Source organism: Dendronephthya gigantea, unplaced genomic scaffold, assembly GCF_004324835.1.
Source record: "Dendronephthya gigantea isolate DGI-Jeju-01 unplaced genomic scaffold, DenGig_1.0 000026F, whole genome shotgun sequence".
NCBI classification, from domain to species: Eukaryota; Metazoa; Cnidaria; class Anthozoa; order Malacalcyonacea; family Nephtheidae; genus Dendronephthya; species Dendronephthya gigantea.
Genome location: NW_021163036.1, coordinates 728,427 through 749,489, shown reverse-complemented (window position 1 = coordinate 749,489; position 21,063 = coordinate 728,427). Strand labels below are relative to the sequence as shown.

Genomic DNA, 21,063 nt, shown 5'->3' with positions numbered 1-21,063 from the left:
AATGACTAACCTGCCTAACCAGCAAGAGGTCTTCTGAACTATAGTTTAACTTTGGCTAAAAACTTTAACTTTAACTAAAATATGAACTTTGATTCAAAGAGATACATTATTATTTAATTTACCTTACAACTATTAAGGTTCTCTCAATTTTAAAGAGAGCACATATATGGATTTATAAATTTCTCAATTTTAAGGAGATAAGTTTTATTTCAGTAATCTTTCCGTTCTAGAGAGAATTATGTATACATGTATACGATTTTTTGATAATAAATTCGATGTTCGAATGCTACTAGTTAAATACTTGTCTTCTTTTAGCGTCCATTTCCGGCATACGAGAGGTTCAGGAAAAACTAGATATATTCGAGTGACACCTGTGCACAGGCTAGAGTCACTGGGAAAAGCATATTTCCCTTTTTTTTCGAAAGAGTTTTACTACAAATTATTTGAACAAAATTCCGGAAAAACTACTAGAGGTTGCGAAAAAACTTTGTTACCTCACCAGTGTCTATGCATAATATGCCAAGTTGGCCTTCTTCTTCGCTTGAACTTCCAAAATACCTACGTAAACATAAAACAGAATTATTTCTTCTTCCGACACTGCCGCAGTCATCACTGAATATGACACAATATCCAGTATTCATAACATCATGGCAGCTCAAGTTAAGCGAGGATTTTGAGCACTTACCGTCCATGTAATCTTCATGACCAACTTCAGTAGCACCTCGTCGTAACGCGATCATACCCTGTCAGCGGGTTATAAAAAAATGTAGCATTGCGAGTTGGGCTGTATTCATATTGGATTATGTGTGACCATGTGATCACAAACTTTGACAGTGTAAACTGGGCCGAGTTTTATTTCAGACTTACCGCTTCGACGCAGACTGCTTTACATTGCGCACCGTTGAAGTCGTCTGTGCATCTCGACAACTCTTCAAAATTCACATCCGAACTAAAACGAATAAAACCAAATGAACCAACTGAAACAGTGCTGAAAACAACAAGAAACTCGTATTTCTCAAGTATTCGTCTTGAAAGGGATTAGACCTACGTATACAGTGGAAAGCCATGCCTCGCGACGACGCGAATAAAGCGGAGAGAATATTGTCATTACCTAACATTCATTTTCCTCGAGTGGATTTGTAGAATCCTAGCTCTGGCTTCCTCGTTGGGATTGGGAAACTCGATCTTCCTATCAAAGCGACCTGAAAGTCAAAACATGCAATATAGAGTATAGATTAGAGCGGGGAAATGTGTTTCCAGGCGCATGATTTTGCTTAAAGCCGCGGCTACACGACCAATTTTTGTAGGCGATATGCTATTGAGGGAATTATGTATGTACAGAGTTGGATAATATTTGCGAAGAAAGGAAACTAATTCGCTAAATATGACCAATAGCATACACCAGGAGAAAAATATCGCCGTCAAAAATCGCCCGTCTAGTCGCAACTTAACTCATTAAAAGATATGAAAACATAGTCCATGCATACCGGATCTCAGCAAAGCCGGATCGAGAATATCAACACGATTAGTCGCGGCAATCACCTGAAAAAATGCAGAGTATATTACCACGAGCGGTCCAATTTTGCAATATAAATCTAAATTTGTCGGAATAGTAAAATCACAAACATGTTAAAGCATTTTGTTCATTCTTTCTTGGTTGCTCATTCTTTCTTGGTAACCAATAACATTTTAAAGAACAATTTTTAGCGGGCTTCCTTCGTTGTTCTAAATTCAATTAGTCATTTACTGGCTTTATAAAAAATGTTGCATGTTGTAAACAACCTCCGTTTGACCGTTACATTTACATCAATAGACAATTTTCAATTCTGTACTGTGCCTCTCGTGCTTAAGGACTCTGGTCAGTCGGCCGAACAGGGCGTTCAAGATATCAAACAAGTGAAAAAAACACAGAGAAGCAAAAACAAACTTTCAAATGTGGATACTGATGATAGTAATATTAGAAAGATTGCCTTGTCAGTTCAGAATTCGCTTTGTATGAAACAATTGCCTGGTATTTCATAATTACCTTGATGTTAAGTGATGAGCTAAAACCATCCATTTGATTTAACAATTCCAGCATAGTCCTTTGTACCTAAACATGTGAAAAATCGGGTTTGAATTTTACTTAGTATCGAAGCGTCAAAATTAAAAAAAAGCCACGTTTTGACAAACCTCTCTATCGCCAGCTTTTTCACTGTCAAATCTCTGTCAAAAAATATTATAGGCGCATTAACGTATAAACCTTGAAACACTATGAAATGTTAAAGATAATGCAGCATACTTTAGTGCCAATGGCGTCCAACTCGTCTATAAATATGATTGCGGGTGCCTTTTCTTTTGCCAAAGCGAACGCGTCTCTGACAAGTTTAGCTCCATCACCAATAAACATCTAAAATTAATGACAGCACAAAGCCAAAGGCTTAATGGATTGACAAATTATGTTTCTATAGACTATATATATAGGGCCTGTTTACATGGAGCCGAGTTACCCGGGTAACCGAGTTACTCGCCTTGCAGGGACAAAACGGTACTGTGTTTATATGGAACCAGGTAACTCGACGCACTTACTATGTAGGGTGCGAAATTTCAAAAAGTTTTTTACAATGGTGGTAAATGAAACGTAAACGCGCATGCGTGTTTGGCGAATATTCTGCTCGCCTAGCCGAGTTTCCCGTTGCAAAGTGTTTATATGGTATAACCGAGTAACTCGCCTTGCCGAGAACCCGGCACCGTTTGCCGAGAACTCGGCACGCCGAGTTACTCGGATGCGCCATATAAACAGTCAACCGAGATATGCATACAATATATAGAACAGGCGAGAACTCGGTGCTGCCGAGTAACTCGGTTAGCCGGGTAACTCGGCTCCATGTAAACAGGCCCTTAGTATAAAACTGCATGGCTAAGCAATATATCCCTTGATACATGTTTTTGCATAAATATAAAGCGAAAAAAGAATCAACCAAGCTCTGTCAATAAGCTACTTATTATTATATGACAAAAGACGAAACACAAAATCGCTTTTTATTTTATAAAAAGAAAGGCGTTTACAAATGCCGCAGTTTGAATAAATCCGGTAAGTGCTAATTAATTTCGGAACAACGCAGGAAGTCCGTTAAACGTTGTTCTCTAAAATGTGATTGGCTACGATGAAAAAATAACAAAATTTTGGAAATAATATTCGGATTTTGAATTTCCGTAGCCTGTCAATCATTTTCATTGTTTTCAGAGCGGTCGAAAACAATACTATAAGCACTGGAAATCTTGTTTGTTTTGGCGGGAATGCAGTACAGTACACAGTTGAAATATTGGTTGAAATACAAAAGTGTTTTATTCCCGCTTTGCCTTCGGTAGCCTGTTGCGAATTACCGTGATTTCATTATAATATCATAACAGTATACAGTTAGTATATCAATAGTTTTATTTGACACCATAGTTGCTATCCAAAGAAGTATTTTTGTAATATCTATATTGAATTATACTGATATACTTTGAGGAATTTACTTGAAATTAAAACGCGGTATATCAGAAACCCGAAAAAAGGAACAAGTTTGCTATTTTGGCGATTTCTATCTATATTTGACTGCTTTTCGACTGTATAATTTCATACCAATGTTTATCAAATTTTTACGTACCTGAACTAACTGTGGGCCAGCTAACTTCAAAAAAGTAGACTAAAAAACAAAAAAAACCATGATCATGAACAATATTCAATATCAGTAACGGTAAAGCGAAAATTGCGTCCAATATACTTTGTTTAATGCTTTTCATTAGACATTACTACATAATATGTGCACGAATTGGTTTGCTATATCAATATGACAATATATATTCGGCTGTATGTATGAGCAACTAATTTTTTATTGTATATAATATCTAGCTGTATTATTCTACCATTTCTGTTATTCTATTTTATTGAAATAATATTTTCTCACGAGCGGGTTTTTCTAAACTGTCGCCTGTCGGGCGATTTTTTCAGCTCTCGGGCGGTTTCTAGTAGGACCCATTTGAAGGATGTCCTTTTTTGGCAGGAAAAACCTAGATCTCCTTACTTTAGTTTGTGCAGCACAAGCTCTTGCCATCAATGTCTTCCCAGTACCAGGTGGTCCATACAATAACACACCTACATAAGTTGTACAAACAGTTTCATCGTGAAATGAGCACTCCATGAGACAAATAATATCAGTACAAACAAATTGAATTATTATATATATATATATATATATATATATATATATATATATATATATATATATATAAATATAAATCATTCATATGTACCTTTAGGTGGTTTAATTCCCAAATTTTCAAAACGATCTTTGTGGGTCAAAGGGAGAACTACAGCTTCTATTAGCTACAAAATACAAAAATTTCACCTTAATATTTATTAAAAATTTTATGAAATTACAAACAGCAACAACATGGTGGCCTACAAGGCTCTTATGGTATGGTACCTACCTCTTGTATTTGCGTATCTAGACCACCAATATCACTGTATTGTTCCGTAGGTCTTTCATCCAATTCCATAGCCTTGACCCGCGAGTCATATTCTGTTGGTAGCTTCTCCAAGATGAGATAGGAATCCTTATTTACCCCCTACAAATGTGAATTGAAAATAGGTTTTACTCCTCAGTATTTAAGTATATAAGGATGTGAGGAAGCCATCACCCTTAGAACTTACAATCAAATCTGCAGGTTTCAGTTCTTCTGGATCAACCAGGCCAATAACAGGAAGAAAATATGTCTACATAATTACAATAAAACATCAAGGGCTAATGTATTAATATATACAGGTCTGGTACTCTTAGGTTTGAGTTAAAAGCACTCATCCATTGATTTGCAATGTTTCTATTTCCAGTATTTTGTATTTTCACTATTTTACTTTCACTATTTTCACTATTTAGCTACATGGGGGTTTACGCAGGAATTCTTCCGAACTGTAAAATTGAATTTTCATGACGGCAAGGAATAGCACCATAACAGGTTTTCAACATTGTTATGGAGTTCAAACGTTTGGTTGTTGCAAATGAAGGATTTTCTTGATCTAAAACAGGCTGGTTGTCTAAGGTAGGCCAGCTAATATGAAGAGGTGATGAATCCTTAATCATTATATCTATACCTGTCTCGTTGATGTTTTAATGACGGCACATTTCCCTTTTCTTTGTGAATCCAAATCAACATTAGCACCTTCTTCTTCAGCCTAAAATAGTTTTCATAAGTTCTTATTGTTTAGATTGTAGTTTATTGGAATTATAATATTTGAATAACAGATGAAATTGGGTATTGTATTAAAAAGAATAAGGAAGAAAAGAAAGAATTATTTTTATGTTCATAAGTAGTGATGACCCATCACCTGTTCTTGGGGATCCACTTCAAGTAACTAGAGAAAAACACATAAAAAGAATGTAACCTTCACCAAATGAATTGTCAGAATTAATGTTTCTCTTGTAACAGTTGTATGAGATGAAATAGAATGAAATACACATTCACAGAAATTACCTCAATAACATTTGAGACAAGATAGGGCAAGGTTTTGTTAACTTTGATTTTCTCGGTGTTTTCCTACAAGATGAATTTACATGATGTCAAAAAAATACATCATTTGGAGACATAGCAGTTTAGTTTGGCTTTGCTCTGTTATATTTCAATGCCAAACTCAAGAAAATATATGTGTGAAATATAATCCTAACAAATGCTGTATCCAGAAGTACACATTCTAACATTCAAATGAGTTTTATACCTTTATTTTGTCTTTCATTGCTTGTTGTTCATGGTTAACACGCATTATTTCACTTTTCATGATCTTAATTTATAAAGAAAAGATTGTAAAAAGTAGACAAAAGTAGTCATATAGAAGACTACCGTACACAAAGGTCTATCAAATTATTCAGAGAAAATACATTGAAATACCTTGATGTCATTGTCCAAAAGTCTAGTCCGACTTGTAATTTCTTCCGTGGACATACGCAGAATTTCGAGATCAATTTCCTGTCACATTCACAAAACAGTTTATTAAAAATGCACATCAATTTTCTGTTGTAAAAAAATCCCCCCGATCACGAAAATATTTCGATTGCAGAAATCATCAAATTCAAGTTATTGAAGTAAAGAATTCCCTGCTACTTGTAGTTGAACTAAATGCCTAACAATATTTAGTAAAAACCCTAAAATTGTACAAACCTCTCCATCATCCCAAATAGCTTTATCTTCCAATGTGGTCGCCATCTTGAAATGTTAGAGGTCAGTGAACTTGTTGGATAGACAGGATCACTGACAGGATATTTAGTGTTTTTGCATGATATTTGTGATAGCTCAGGGCCATTTATGATCACATGAGGACATTATTAATAAAATTTGGATAATAGTGATCATACGTGTACACTGAGGGTTAATGAACAACAGTACAAAACGACGACGATAAGTGCAGACTAGTGAAGGGTACCGAAAAAGATTTAGATGTTAAAAAGTAAACTACCTTTATCAACAAAACCATATTAATTTAGGATTTCTAAATTAAGACCTAATTGCTTTCAAAATTAATACCTAGTTTTCCAGAACTTAGTCTTGAGGTTCTTCTTTCTACAATTGTATAGACAAGGCGGGCTAAGGGAAATTCCTGCAAATCTAGAGTCATAAGTTAGTTCAAATAGTCGGCCCTGATTCACGTTAATCCCCACAGGTTTGGGGCATGGGAACTTATCAGAAGCAAAGGAATGTGTTAGGTTAGACGGTATTATCGATCCAAAAACTTCCTCTTTCCTTTTTATCAATATTAATCCACTCAGAAATTCTTTGGAAATTCCGTCTAGATTATAGCTGAAGTTCCTCCTTAGTCCTTTCTTTGAAAGAATGCTATTGTAATATTACCTTCCATGGCCATGCAATATATCATTTTTACCCTAAAGCTAAACTCTTAACGGCTGCAAACATAACCTTAAGACCTTCCATTATTTTGGCTTAGAATGGTTGCGTTTCGTAACACAATTCAAACCATATCTATATTATGCATATATTTAAAAAAAACAATGAAATATTACAACATTTGGATATTTAGTTCGCTACAGAGTTTGTGTTTCACGTTTCTTCTTAAACGATCATCAGGCGAATGATGATCGTCACAGTTCAGAAGAAACGTGAAACACAAAGTGTAGCGAACTAAATATCCAAATTTTGTAATATTTCTTCGATTTTATTTTATAAATTGCTCTATTAAATTTTGGTATCGAGCATTCTTGGATACTTTACTTAATTGTATCAGTATGAGTATTTTATGTATATCCTGTATGGATGTGTATACGTGCATGCATGTTAATACACACGTTTACTAACTTAAGCTTCGACGCCTGCATAGTTTGCGGTAATAAAAAATAGATATTTTAATAAGTATTTTTAAGAACTCTTAACTTGTCAACTAATGCTGTCAGTGTTTTTAAGGGTGATTATCTGGACATAAACAACACAAGTTCATCGAATGAACACTATTCAGATAATGCCGAATCTGAGCCACCAGGAGGAACTCTGACTGAGCTATCTTGTGAAACTGCATGAATAAAGTTAGTTTAGTACTTTGGCACTCGAATAGTTACAGGCATTCTGATTCTTACGAGAACATAAACAGGAAGAACAGCTTAAATCAGATCCAGTTATCCCGCCTAATTACAATCATTTCAATTCAAGGTTCCTCCTGTAGTAATTTGGGCGAACCTATAACAAAGATCTCTTGAAAATTCTTGAAAATACAGTTTAAATGCGACTAGGCATACAATTTCTTATCTCATTCTGAAAGCTCGTTCGCTACCAGCCGTTCCCAGTCCATTAAAAAGGATAAAGACAAGAATGTATTTACAGTACTCAAAATGAGGGTCAACAAAATAAGAATATACCTGCAATACAAAATAACGAACAAAGAGTTACAATACAATACGACAAGGACAATGAAGGACAATAAGACATCAACAACTTGTTACCAAAGACATGATATTACACCACAAAGAGCTTTGTAAAAAAAATGAATTTCCAGTTTCACGTTTTATGATGACTGTAACAAGACTAACTGACAACATATGTAACTAATCATATGTAACTGTGCACTACATAAATAATAAAATGTCGGAAATATTATGGGAAGAAACTTTGCGTCGAAAACACATGATCTTTATAATAACAGGAAAGGCTTGAACTACTTTACACATAAACCCCTCCCAAACAGGCTTATAAATACAAGTTGCATAGAATTTCGGCGACATTTGCATCGCAGTCCCTTGGAACAACGACACGAATTTCAACGGATATTTTACAATCAGGTAAGAATTCGTGTTAGTTAAATGTTTTACGTTTTTCCCGTGAATATAAGTTTAATATTGCAGGCGATTTGTTATTGTTGTAAAGACGAGAGAAGCTAAACGATATTTGAGTAAAAGGTTAAATAACTATTTATCACATGCACGTCTAATTTTCTCCACGATAGATGAGAGACCATTAACAAAATCCAGAGCGCTGCTGCTACAACGGAAACAGGGCAGCGAAGCAGGGATGCAATATATCTTATAACTTTCAGTTTGAAGAAAGAATCACCAACAAATCCTATTGGCAATTTTGTACACAGATTTACATGAATGTTTGTTTTGTGCGGGGATACATAAAAATAATTCCATAATGCAGTTGTATGCTTATTCCATGCATCTTGAGTTCGCTTTCAAATATGCCCAAACGTTATTCGCTAACGTTTCTGGGATATTGAATGTAAAAGTTCCCAAGCAGCGGTATACGAGTGCATAAATATCACGCAATGCCAAAATCTTTAATATGAAGTTGCATTTCAGTTCTCTACTTACATAGGCAGCAACCAGATAAGTTATATTTCGTAAACGCCTTAAAATCAATTTCTACATCAATGTTTTGCGAATATCAGACCTACTTGATAGCTCGGTTCAAACTTTGTTTTTGCAAGCTCTAAATTTGGAAAATTGCCAAACTGATTTGGAAGCCGAGACTTTCAAAAAAGACAAAAAATTCCTTTGGCTTTGATGCAAGTGGCCTCCTTTAAAAAATTAGTGCATGTACGTGCATAGTCGTTCGATTAGCAATGGCGGTTTATAGAAATTATAAGGCCAATAGAGAATCTACATTTGTAAAGACTTCCTAAACCATGACATATGAGGGCAGAACTCAGAGGTAATTAAGTCAATATTCGCGGAAGTTGTTACAAGATATCCACGCATATGTCAGGCATCACAGATTTTTTCATGAAAGATTTTTAGTGGTTTATTTTGGGAAAGAATGTTGTTTACAGCAAATGGTAATAATGTAACCATGTTTAGGATCTCGCCATTTGGGGGGGGGGGGAGTTAAGTTTCAAAAGATTAAAGATTCATGCCAATTGTCGTAAATTTCTATTTTGTTCATTCGCTTTTTGACCGAAAACAGTTCGCTGATCTTATGCAAAATCCCATTCAATTTATGCACTCAATTTATTGGCACAACACGGTTAAAATTGGCACCGTACCCAATTTTATCAATGCTCAGGATACCAAAGCAAAGGTCGAGCCTGTGATAAAACTGGCACGCGGGTAGCCATTTTAGCCGTGTCGATAAATTGAGTGTAGTGTACACGGGGGGTTTTATCATAATCACTAGTTATATACTAAATGCAAACAAGGACGTTTGTTGAATCGACAACTAATAGTTTGTATTGTTGAAGTGCGAAAGAGTCTGTTGTTCGAATCCTAATTTGGCATGATTTCAAAATCAATATTGCATGTAAAGGCCAGTTCACTCATGCGATTTTAGTTGCGATTTTATATATGGCCGATTATCTTCTTTTGATAGATGTGAACGAGTAATAAGTTACGAATAATCTGACGTGTATACGAGCACCTATTTTGACATCCGTAACTAATTCACTTGTTCATATCTGGTTTCAAGTAAAGCTTCAGTACCGTTGTATCTACGTGTAGGCCTAAAACCTAGCTCTCAGACATGAACGTACTTTTGAATGTTGACAAATTATACAACTTTATATATCAGATTTATTGTTGAGACTTTTGTATAAACATGCATGCATTTAGACCAGTGACACAGCTAGATCTAAATCGTGATATTCCGTGCTTCTGGGGTGAAGAATGTTTCAAAAGGAAAGAAAAAAAGTATACCTAAGAACCGTATGCTATATCATGCACCGTAGCCAACACGATATTGGCAGTATTCCATTCTATATTTCTTCCTGGAATTAGGTTTTTAATAAGGCCAGTCCTTTAGTCTATTGGCCATGCACTTCACAGAGCCCCCTTGTCAACGTACTATCTTCACGAAAACATAGTATGAAAGGTGATTCCCATAACTAAACTTCAACAAATTTTAACATCTTCTTCCGGGAACCTTCAAAAGCAGAAATTCATTCTTGATTATAGTGGAGCCATGGCAGACGCATTGCTTATTGCAAAGAAGGACGATCTTCAGTCGAAGATTGGACCCTTTCCTGTTCTCCTTCTTGAAACGTTTCAAAACTGGGGAATGACGCAACAGATGACTGTAATTTCGGTGAAACCCAAGACGGCTAAAGAAGTTGAAGACATCCTTGCTGCAGCCATCAGTTATAACGCAGAGTTGAAAAACACAGTGAAGGTCTCCGTGCGTTGTGTGGGTGATGGACATTCTTGGTCTCCTCTTTTCCCAGACAAGGGAAGCATCTTGATGTACACCTCAAACCTCGTTCTGAACTCACATCAGCGCATTAGACTTGATCAGGTTTGTTCAATGAGCTTAAAATAAGTGGAACGCTAGCTACCTCCGGCCATAATTGTGGTTTTATGAATTCGTACGACACGAACACATCGTTATATTCCGTGCTATTAACGTTATTTCAAGAATTAAAGCTCCAAAAAAATCCTTGGAATATATAAAACTGTTCTGCATGTCATTTCCTGAGGAAATATACTTTCTGGAGGAGTGTCGTGCATTAATCACCAAACTTTGTTATACCTAAGCGATATACAGTATATTATTGAGTTATGATAGCATTATTCACTCCTAAAGGAAATTCATTATCTTAGGAACGAGGCCAGTGCTTCAAAGAGAGCCTTGCATCTAAGCACGCTTTTCATTAAGCAGCCAAAATGGTCAGACCGGTCATATTTTAAATTGAAATAGAGTATTTCGTTAAGAATATAGCGGTGAAACAGCTTTTTCCGTGCTAGTCAGATGTAAATAACGATATACTTGAATGCAGAGTTCTTGAAACAGTCTAAAATACCAGTAATCTGTCTTTAGCGAAATACAACAGGACCGGTCTAGCCGTTTTTTCCGTATAAATGAAAGCGCCCTAAGAAAGTAAGGCAGCAAAATCTTCAGGTCTTTGCATAGCTTTTATAGAGCTTCACAAAAGACGAGAACAATTTTGAAGGGGAATTCTGAAACATGAACACCTAATTATTCAAAATTATGTTGTAGCAGTGCCCTTGAGAATTGGTTCTCATAATTTGTTTAATAATGTATTAAAGAAGAACTGAAAAACTCCTCTCTTTATCTCAGAATTTTTTTATTTTTCCATTTTTTTACAAGGTTGAACTTTGCACGCAAAATCCATTGACTATAACCATGGCACCAGGTGTAACAACTGGAGAACTCAGCAAATTCTTCACTGAAAACAACGTGTGTTTTAACACCGATGTCATCTTAGACAAAGTGACTTATGGTGGAGTAATTGCGCCAGGTTGTCACGTAAGTTCATGCTTCTGACAGAACAACTTCTCTCCCCCAAAACTTAATTTTCATTATCCCAAATCTTCATATATTATAATTTTTACTTTTATTAACCGATGATTTGCTTAAAGCTTTCTTCAATTTCAGGGCGTAGGAAAAGACCAGTTGGCAGTGTCAGACTACGTGACAGGAATGAGCATCGTGGGAGCGAATGGTAAAGAAAGCCACTACACATTCCCTTCGGGTAATCCTGACCATGACAATGCCTTGAAGGTAATAAGAGAAGATTTTATGGCAATTCGCTCGATGAAAGACAATTTCCAAAGGATTAATGGTCTTAATTTCGAGTGAAAATAATAAAGATGTCGAATTAAAAACCAGAAAAAATATGACAAAACATAAATTCACTATCCATATACTATAGTATTTAGAGGGATACTCGTTCTAATGCTTGATGTAACTTGCATGTTACCGAAATAATGGTTAATCACGATGAATTTGGACAAAAAACTACAGTAACCATATAAATTTTCTTCAGTGTAACATGGGTTTGTTTGGAGTGATGACAAGCATTACTATGGCGGTTCAACCAATGACGATTGTCGAAGTTGTGAACGACTTCAGTTATACCGTTGAAGATTTGTTTTACAATCCCTCGACATTGGAACAACTTTACGAAGATAACTGGTCTCTCGAAATCTTTTGGTTTCCTTTCAACAGTTTGTCCTGGTTGCAATTGATCACCCTGTTTTCCACTCAAAGACCAGGTAAATATTTCACAACAACCATGGACTGGTTGAAGTGGAAGTCATGCCCGTTCTGTGCGTTGGTTCTGCTCAGAACAATGTGAGCCTCTCCGATGAAAAAATTGCCCAAATTTTCACTACCAGTTGCCAATATTTCTCATAAACTTTAGTTTAAACTGTATATTATGTAAACAAACAATCTTTGTTTACAATCGACTTGATTTTGCCAAGAACAACAAATTTCAAGAAATTTCTTGGCATCACTTTCGTCCAGTATCGAAGTGTCAGTTTTGTTGTGGTCTGAAGTTATCGATGTTTTCTTGGTGATTTTAATAAATGATGAAAAATCATCTTTTTCAGCTTGGGTGCGTTGGGATCCGAGAAAAGATCTCCTGTGGGTTAGGAAAATAAATCCTGCAAACGTTCCGAATGAACCCACTCCGACTGAGGTGGATTATGGAATCAAGAAAGTGCAGGATTTATTGTCCACTGGATTTGGAAGAGTAGTTGCTCCTCATTTGAACAAAAACCAATTTCTGGTACCATCCTTTTTGAAAGCGGGATTCGAAATGGTGAAGTTGTTCAATTCGACAACTCGCTATGAGCAAATGAACGAAGCCATTCATTACCAGGGCTTCATTGAAATCATGCCCGTTCTTGACATGGAGTTTGCCTTTAACGCTGATCCAGGAACATTCTCTGAACAAGTCAAGGCCATGCAATCCGCCATTGACGTGACGAAAGATTACTATGACGACAAGAAATTTCCTCTGAGTGTTGCCATGGAAATGAGATGGATGGCGTACAGCAACTGTCTAATCTGCCCGGCAAATGGAGTGCACAGCAATACTGAGGAAAGTAAGAAAGTTTTTAATTTCGTTAAAATGGTTATATGAGATAATTTATAATACAAAACCCACATACGAAGTTAGTCAGCCTTGATATAACTGCAGTCAAAAGATAGGAACGAATAAAGTTGCATTCGAGGTGAAAACTGCCTACTTTTCGTTTCAGACAAGCAAACCCTGTACTTGGAAGTGCTTGGCCTCGCTGGTCAACAAAATTGGGATGATTATACGAATGATGTTGCTGCTGAATGGATGGATTTGCAAATAAATGGAATGTCATCACTTCCTCACTGGGCCAAACAGTGGAGTTACCTCAATGGTATTGACGATCATATCCAAGCGGTAAGGAATAGCAAAAAATTTTTAACTTTCTTATGAAAATCACACTTTATTATATAAATATGCTTCCTACTTACATTAGCCTTTCCTCCACATTCTTTCTTAACCCTTTTATTCTGGAGATACAGCAGTTCGATTTGCAAAACGTATATAACCAGTGATTATCCCAGATTTTAAAACATTCTTTTATTGCTAATCAGATACCTATGGTTGTGTCTATGGTAAGCAGAACCAATACTAAATCAACGGCCAGAATCTTTAACAATGGTTGCCATAAATTGCTCTGTCTTTACAGGGGTACGGTGAAAATCTGACAAAATTCCGAGATCAAGTGCCACAACCTGAGAGGTTGCTTTTCTCCAATGAGACGCTGAATCGGGTCATATTCTCTGACCCATCCTTAAAGGTAAAATTTGCCTGCACACAGATCGTATAAAAAGTGTACATGTCATGCAGCACTACTTCAGTGATTGAATTCGGGCTGCAAATCTCATTTTTACTTTTGTTAGCACTCAAACTGCATTTCTTGAACTTGAAGGGAAAAACTCAGTTTAAACCAACCGAGTTTGAAATGAATTGAATGACGTCTTCTTTAACTTTCTTATTTTGTACCGCCATTAGAAAGCTGAGAAGCCAAAAGTAAAAAAATCGAAGGCCCCTGCGAAGCCACCCCCAGATGAAGCTGAGGTGGAGGAATCCAAGAAGATAATCAAAGATTTGAAGAAGCACGTGAAAGCCTGGAAGGCGTTTTTCATGACACTGGGAGAGGACGTGTGGAATGTTCCGTTTAAAGCTCGTAAAATGAGCATCGAGAAAGAATGGGAGAATACTTCAGGAATCTTGCGCGAGGTAAAGCTTCTTTCTCTGTTGAATCGCCCTCGCAGCAAAGGAAATATTTTGGACAACAACGCCTTGTCTGTCCATGTAGGGCCGTATGAATATTGACTCAAAGGCTTACCTTTGCTGGGGCTAAGATCTCTTTTGATCGTAACGTTACTTGGATGATAGGTCCTTGGAATAACCTTAACACAATACATGAAAAATAAATTACATCTTTAAAGGAAAATAAGAGATTAAACCTACGTTTGGGTTTTAACTCCATCCTACAGTAAACCCCTTACATATTTATTGTTCAAAATGAACCAGTGAGCTCCACAAATGAAAAGAAGCCCAATAGATATATCGCTACCATTACTATTCTCTTTACAGCATTTCCCTCTGTCGCTGAAAAAACGGGCTAAAATTGCTTATAGCAAGCGACAGATTATGAAAATTTCTGCTGTTGTTTAATTAAGTGCGTTTTAATTCCCCACATTGCAGATTAACGAAAAATATCCTCATCTTTCTATTGAAGAAGATTTGTACAAGAACTTATTCCGTTAAGGTAAATATTGAAGCCCATTAATGCGCTTCGCACTTTTTCAGATTAATATAGACGCAAGCGTTTTCACTTCTAAGGAAATTTCGAAGGGAGGGAGGAATAGAAATATATTCTTTTCAAATGCTCTTTGTCTCAAAACAGCCCCCCCCCATGGTAAAAAGTATGCATATTTATTTTGTGAGAGCACTGATAGACGCCTCTCTTCACATTGACGCCCCTCTTCTCTTCCGAAGTTCATATTCCTGCAGTGGTTAAGCGTAACAGCTCTACTCATATTAACCAAACTTAAAAGGGAAAATTTCCACTAAAGCTGGACATACATTGCATGCATGATATTGACCTCATTTTGTCCAGTCTACCGCGTTCCTATCCACTCAGTTAGAGAGTTGTTTCAAGTTTTTTGTTAAGGTTTCCCAAGATGAAAGAGATCTCAGGAGCATGGAATTTCAGAAAACCAAAAGAATCCTTATTAATCATACACAATTCAAGCCATTATGTTTTACAATATAGTTGCATTGTTTAGAGCAGTTGGGAGAATTAATTTTTCGTTGTAATTTTACGTAATAAAATTTGCCAGGCAATTCCTTGAACCTTGGTTTTGTTTCAAGGTAGTATATTGCATGCTATTGTTTATTTATTACATACCACCAGCGGGCATTTCGAATCCTTGTCTTCCCTGCAATGACTGATTGGCTGTAACAGCAGGTGGAAATTTAAGATATCCCCATCAGATAATGGAGTTTCATCTCGCTCTAATATGTATATTCGTTATACTTACTAAATTATAACGATGGCTGTTAGCAAAACGAGTCCGACATCACCGAGGCAATCTTGGTAGGTTATGCATTCAAACTTTCTTTATAGATCGTATTGAAATCCATAGTGTTTTAAAGAATCTCGTGATTATCTGGAACCTAAACAACACAAGATAATTGGATCAATAAGTTAGGATGATCTAGTCTCTGAACCTTTACTGTCAAGGAACAGTTTGCGTAAATAAAGTTATAGTTTAGAACTTTGACACTGAGACAGTTAGAAGCGATCCTTATTTATATCTAGGACCACCAGGATGGTGAACAACAATTTTCCCTTGGACTCTTTCGAGGGGAGCGAAAAATATTTAATATATTCTTTTCAAATGTTCTTTGTCTCAGGCTCAGCTTTTCCAAAACATCCTCTCCCACAGTAAAAAGTATGCATATTTAAATTGCTGGTGGTGAATGATGGTAATTTTATAACAAAGATTTTTCGCGGGAACAGTTTGAACGTGAGCGGGGATACTTTTTTATCTTACAACAAGAGCTCGTTCGCCACCGGCTGTTTCCGGCTGATAAAAACAAGTCAAGTACATATTCACTGTACCCATGCAAAGTGCAAGTCATCAAGGTAAACACGCAATATAAAATTAGGATAAAATAAATACAATAAAAAACGTCAAACATAATTAAAAACTTTCACGTGAAATCAACAAGTTATCACCAAACGCTTGCATGCTCGAGTTCATCATTTCTCGATTGTAACACGTACGGTAAGATGCCAAACGGCCGGCACAAGAATAACTGTAAAAACTATACACTACATAGTCATAGATAATGTCGGAAATCGGAAATGATCTTCAATATCGGGGAGGACTTCTTTTATGATATAGTTTACATATAAACTCCTCCCAAGACGATTGGTTAACAGATGAACACAAGTTCGTTTATTCGACAGTTGGTTGCATTTTGTTCCGTGAAAGTTTAAACAACGATACAAATTCTAACGGATAATTTGTAACTTCGGTAGGAATTCTTGTTAGTTACATTCTTTATGTTTTTCACGCGAATAAAAGATTATTATTTTAGGCAACGCGTTGTTGTAGGGACAAACTGGAAGCTCAACGATATTCGAACGTAAAGCCTTAAGCTTATCTTTCATTCTAGTGGAACCATGACAGACGCATTGCTTATTGCAAAGAAGGAAAATCTTCAGTCGAGGATCGGACTCTTTCCTGTTTTCCTTCTTGAAACGTTTCAAAACTGGGGGAAAACGCAAAAGATGACTGTAATTTCGGTGAAACCCAAGACGGTTAAAGAAGTTGAAGATATCCTTGGTGCAGTCATCAGCTATAACGCAGAGTCGAAAAACACAGTGAAGGTTTCCCTGCGCTGTGTGGGTGATGGACATTCTTGGTCTCCTCTTTTCCCAGACGAGGGAAATATTCTGATGTACACCTCACAACTGGTACCAAAGACACAACAGCGCATTAGACTTAATCAGGTTTGTCAAACTTTGTTATAAAAATTATATAACGCTGACATGTTGCTATTACGCGTTTTGAGACGTGCAAAATAGATCCGAAAGAAAGTAAAATAGTTTTATAAAACCAATTGACCAGGAGGAATCTCGTTTTGAGTTTCGTTTTGCACTATCTTTTTCATATGGCAATATTTTCTTTGGGTGGTTTTTTGACGGTTCCAGTAGCCACTACGTTGATTTAAAGTAATTCGATTTCGTCCATTTTGGCGTATGGAAAACCGCTGTTCTGTACAATTGCCTGCTCACAAGACATAATCTGGTTCTCCGTTCGCTGTTCATTCATTTCTATTTGTTTTATTATGCTATATAGGTTAAAATTGGCACAGAAAATCCATTGACTGTGACGATTGCACCAGGTGTAACAACTGGAGAACTCAGCGAATTTTTTACCGAGAACAACGTGTGTTTTAACACTGATGCAATCCTCAACAACGTGACTTATGGTGGGCTAATAGCGCCCGGTTGTCATGTAAGTTGATGCTTCTAGAGCCCATTTTTAAACAAACCTTGATAATATTACCTCATATCATATTTCATTGATTTTATTTCGAAATATAGCTGAGCAAATGCTTAAACCTTTCTTCAATTTCAGGGCGTAGGCAAAGACCAGTTGGCAGTGTCAGATTACGTAACAGGAATGAGCATCGTGGGAGCGAATGGTAAAGAAAGCCACTACACATTCCCTTCGGGTAATCCTGACCATGACAATGCCTTGAAGGTAATAAACTTGTAAGAAATCAAGTTCACAAGTACCCGAAATAGAATCGATATAAAAAAAATTAGATCTGCATGTCATGAACTTCAAAGAATGCTATTCATAATCCCTAATAGTAAATTGAAAACAGTCCCACAATAACCATATAAATTTTCTTCAGTGTAACATGGGTTTGTTTGGGGTGATGACAAGCATTACTATGGTGGTTCAACCAATGACGATTGTAAAAGTTGAGAACGACTTCAGTTATACCGTTGAAGATTTGTTTTACAATCCCTCGACACTGGAAAAACTTTACGAAGATAACTGGTCTCTCGAAATCTTTTGGTTTCCTTTCAACAGTTTGTGCTGGTTGGAATTGATCACCCTGTTTACCACTCAAATGCCAGGTAAATTCCACAACAACTATGCACTTGTTGAAGCGGAACTCAAATCTGTTCTGTGCGCATTGGTTCTGCTCATAGCAATACGAACCCTTCTGTTGCAAAAAATACCCCTCAAATTTCGCATGTTTAATCAAAGCCTCAATTGAGTATTGGGCCTGAAGTCATCAGTGTTTTCTCTAAAGCAAATCTTAATGAATTTCTGAAACTTGTCGCATTTAGACATTCAGCATGTTTTTTCAGGAATTGTGCGCTGGGATCCGAAAAAAAATAACCTGTGGGTTAGGAAGATTAATCCTGCTTACGTCCCGAATGAACCTGCCCCGAATGAGGTGGATTATGGAATCAAGGAAGTGAAGGATTTATTGTCAACTGGATTTGGAAGAGTAGTTGCTCCTCATCTGAGCAATAACCAATTCCTGGTACCATCCTTTCTGAAGGCGGGATTCGAAATGGTGAAGTTGTTCAATTCGACGACTCGCTATGAGCAAATGAACAAAGCCATTCATTACCAGGGCTTCATTGAAATCATGCCCGTCCTTGACATGGAGTTTGCCTTTAATGCTGATCCAGGAACATTCTCTGAACAAGTCAAGGCCATGCAAGCCGCCGTTGACGTGACGAAAGATTACTATGACGACAAGAAATTTCCTCTGAGTGTTGCCATGGAAATGAGATGGATGGCGTACAGCGACTGCCTAATCTGCCCGGCAAATGGAGTGCACAGCAATGATGAGGAAAGTAAGAACGTTTTTAATTTCGTTAATTAAAATGGTTATATGAGAGAATTTATAAAACAGAACCCTACATACGAAGTTAGCCAACCTTGATATGACTGCAGTCTAAAGAACGAATCAAGTTGCATTCGAGGTTAAAACTGCCTACTTTTGGTTTCAGAAAAACAAACCCTGTACTTAGAAGTGCTTGGCCTCGCTGGACAACAAAATTGGGAGGATTATACGAATGATGTTGCTGCTGAATGGATGGATTTGAAAATAAATGGAATGTCACCACTTCCTCACTGGGCCAAACAATGGAGTTACCTCAATGGTATTGACGATTATGTCCAAGTGGTAAGCGATAGCAAAAATTTTTTATGAAATTTTTCTGTCTGAATAAGTTTTCTACTTATATTAGCCTTTCCTTCGCGTTTTTTCACAACTATTTTGTTCACAATAGTTGGCATAAATTGGTTTGTCTTTACAGGGGTATGGTGAAAATCTGAAAAAATTCCGAGATCAAGTGCCACAACCTGAGAGGTTGCTTTTCTCCAATGAGACGCTGAATCGGGTCATATTCTCTGACCCCTGCGTGAAGGTAAAATTCACCTGCACAAAGTGCTGAAGCGAGTTGGGGGTGGATTCAAACTTGCTATATACCTTTACATATTTGATTTCTTTAACTTGAAGGAAAATTTGAATTGAGTTTGAATTGCATGCTTTTAATGAAGTCTTGTCAAACTGTTTTATTTTTTTGCAGGAAATAGAGAAGCCGAAGGTCAAAAAATCGAAGGCCCCTGCGAAGCCACCCCCAGATGAAGCTGTATTGGAAGAATCCAAGAAGATAGTCGAAGATTTGAAGAAGCACGAGAAAGCCTGGAAAGCGTTTTTCATGACACTGGGAGAGGATGTGTGGAATGTTCCGTGTAAAGCTCGTAAAATGAACATCGAGAAAGAATGGGAGAATACTTCAGGAATCTTGCGCGAGGTAAAGATTCTTTCTCAGTTGAATCACCCATGCAGCAAAGGGTACAATCAGCGTTTTATCGAGGTTCACAAATTATCAGGAGAAAATGTTTCAACCAAAAAGCTAGTGCAGCTGTGTAAAGATATAACCGAAATTAGTATTCTTTCCGGAATCTTTCTAAAGTTTATTTATGGCAGGAAATAGCACGTGAAGAGATTTTCTGATGTTGTTTTCACTAAGTGCCTTTTAATTCCTCATTGCAGATCAACGAAAAGTATCCTCATCTTTCTATCGTAGAAGATTTGTACAAGAACTTGTTCACTTGAGGTGAATATCTGAGGCAAATGTGCTTGTAAAATCGAATTCCAAGATGTCCCTTATAGTTAGTTAATATTCCTGCATCCAGCGGTGAGGCCAACAGTTTTGGCTTAAACCGTCAATTTGTAGACATCATGCATATATTTATTATTTGCAGAGCTTTCGATCAGTTAAATGCAAGCTCTTAAAAGACAGAAGACGACTCTCAGAAAAATAGGTACGATAAACTGCGATAAAGCCGCTATAGTGGCAAGTAAATATCAACTGATGCATTAAAATATTATTTTCTAGTCTTATGTTCTAATGCCATAGACAAGGGAATAAACGCCCTATAGTTAGCTGGTTGAATACAGTTATAACAAAGTCAATTTAGTACACAAGCTATATATTATAATATTTTATTGTATTAAATACATTTTAGACAGATCAAAACATATATAAGTATTTTTACAAGAGATAGGAAATGAAATTTTTGCAGAATAGGTGAACAGAACAAAAAAGACAGTAAGGTTCCGGGATGGTGGCACACATCATCTGATAACATAAAGCTTAGTTAAGAAAGAGAAAAAGAAGGTTTCAGACTTTTCCAAATTATTTCGTTTTGATGTCCTTTGATTATCAGCATGTCTTTGTTACATACAAGATTGGTTAT

The 21,063-nt window shown here is 36.6% G+C and overlaps 3 protein-coding genes across 3 annotated transcripts; 2 read left to right on the top strand and 1 right to left on the bottom strand.

Moving 5' to 3' along the window:
* Positions 1-142: 142 nt before the first annotated feature.
* On the bottom strand, positions 143-6,222 carry LOC114523132 (26S proteasome regulatory subunit 6A-B). Its single transcript, XM_028543981.1, has 19 exons — positions 6,178-6,222; positions 5,908-5,985; positions 5,738-5,800; positions 5,497-5,559; positions 5,351-5,377; positions 5,117-5,197; positions 4,679-4,741; positions 4,456-4,593; positions 4,279-4,351; positions 4,050-4,120; positions 3,633-3,671; positions 2,282-2,389; positions 2,173-2,205; positions 2,027-2,092; positions 1,488-1,542; positions 1,112-1,202; positions 868-949; positions 686-743; positions 143-558 (listed from the first exon to the last, which is right to left on the bottom strand). Exons 1-19 carry the CDS (start codon positions 6,220-6,222, stop codon positions 506-508), a joined length of 1,287 nt encoding a protein of 428 aa, XP_028399782.1. The 3' UTR covers positions 143-505.
* Positions 6,223-8,211: 1,989 nt separating this feature from the next.
* LOC114523184 lies at positions 8,212-15,590 on the top strand. Its single transcript, XM_028544048.1, has 11 exons — positions 8,212-8,300; positions 10,407-10,743; positions 11,557-11,715; positions 11,845-11,970; positions 12,236-12,464; positions 12,804-13,301; positions 13,458-13,633; positions 13,926-14,036; positions 14,252-14,479; positions 14,951-15,014; positions 15,420-15,590. The coding sequence occupies exons 2-10, from the start codon at positions 10,414-10,416 to the stop codon at positions 15,011-15,013; spliced, it is 1,920 nt and encodes a 639-aa protein (XP_028399849.1). The 5' UTR covers positions 8,212-8,300; positions 10,407-10,413; the 3' UTR covers position 15,014; positions 15,420-15,590.
* Positions 15,591-16,940: 1,350 nt separating this feature from the next.
* On the top strand, positions 16,941-20,419 carry LOC114523245. Its single transcript, XM_028544111.1, has 9 exons — positions 16,941-17,270; positions 17,620-17,778; positions 17,902-18,027; positions 18,185-18,413; positions 18,630-19,148; positions 19,305-19,480; positions 19,614-19,724; positions 19,887-20,114; positions 20,357-20,419. Exons 1-9 carry the CDS (start codon positions 16,941-16,943, stop codon positions 20,417-20,419), a joined length of 1,941 nt encoding a protein of 646 aa, XP_028399912.1.
* Positions 20,420-21,063: the final 644 nt, after the last annotated feature.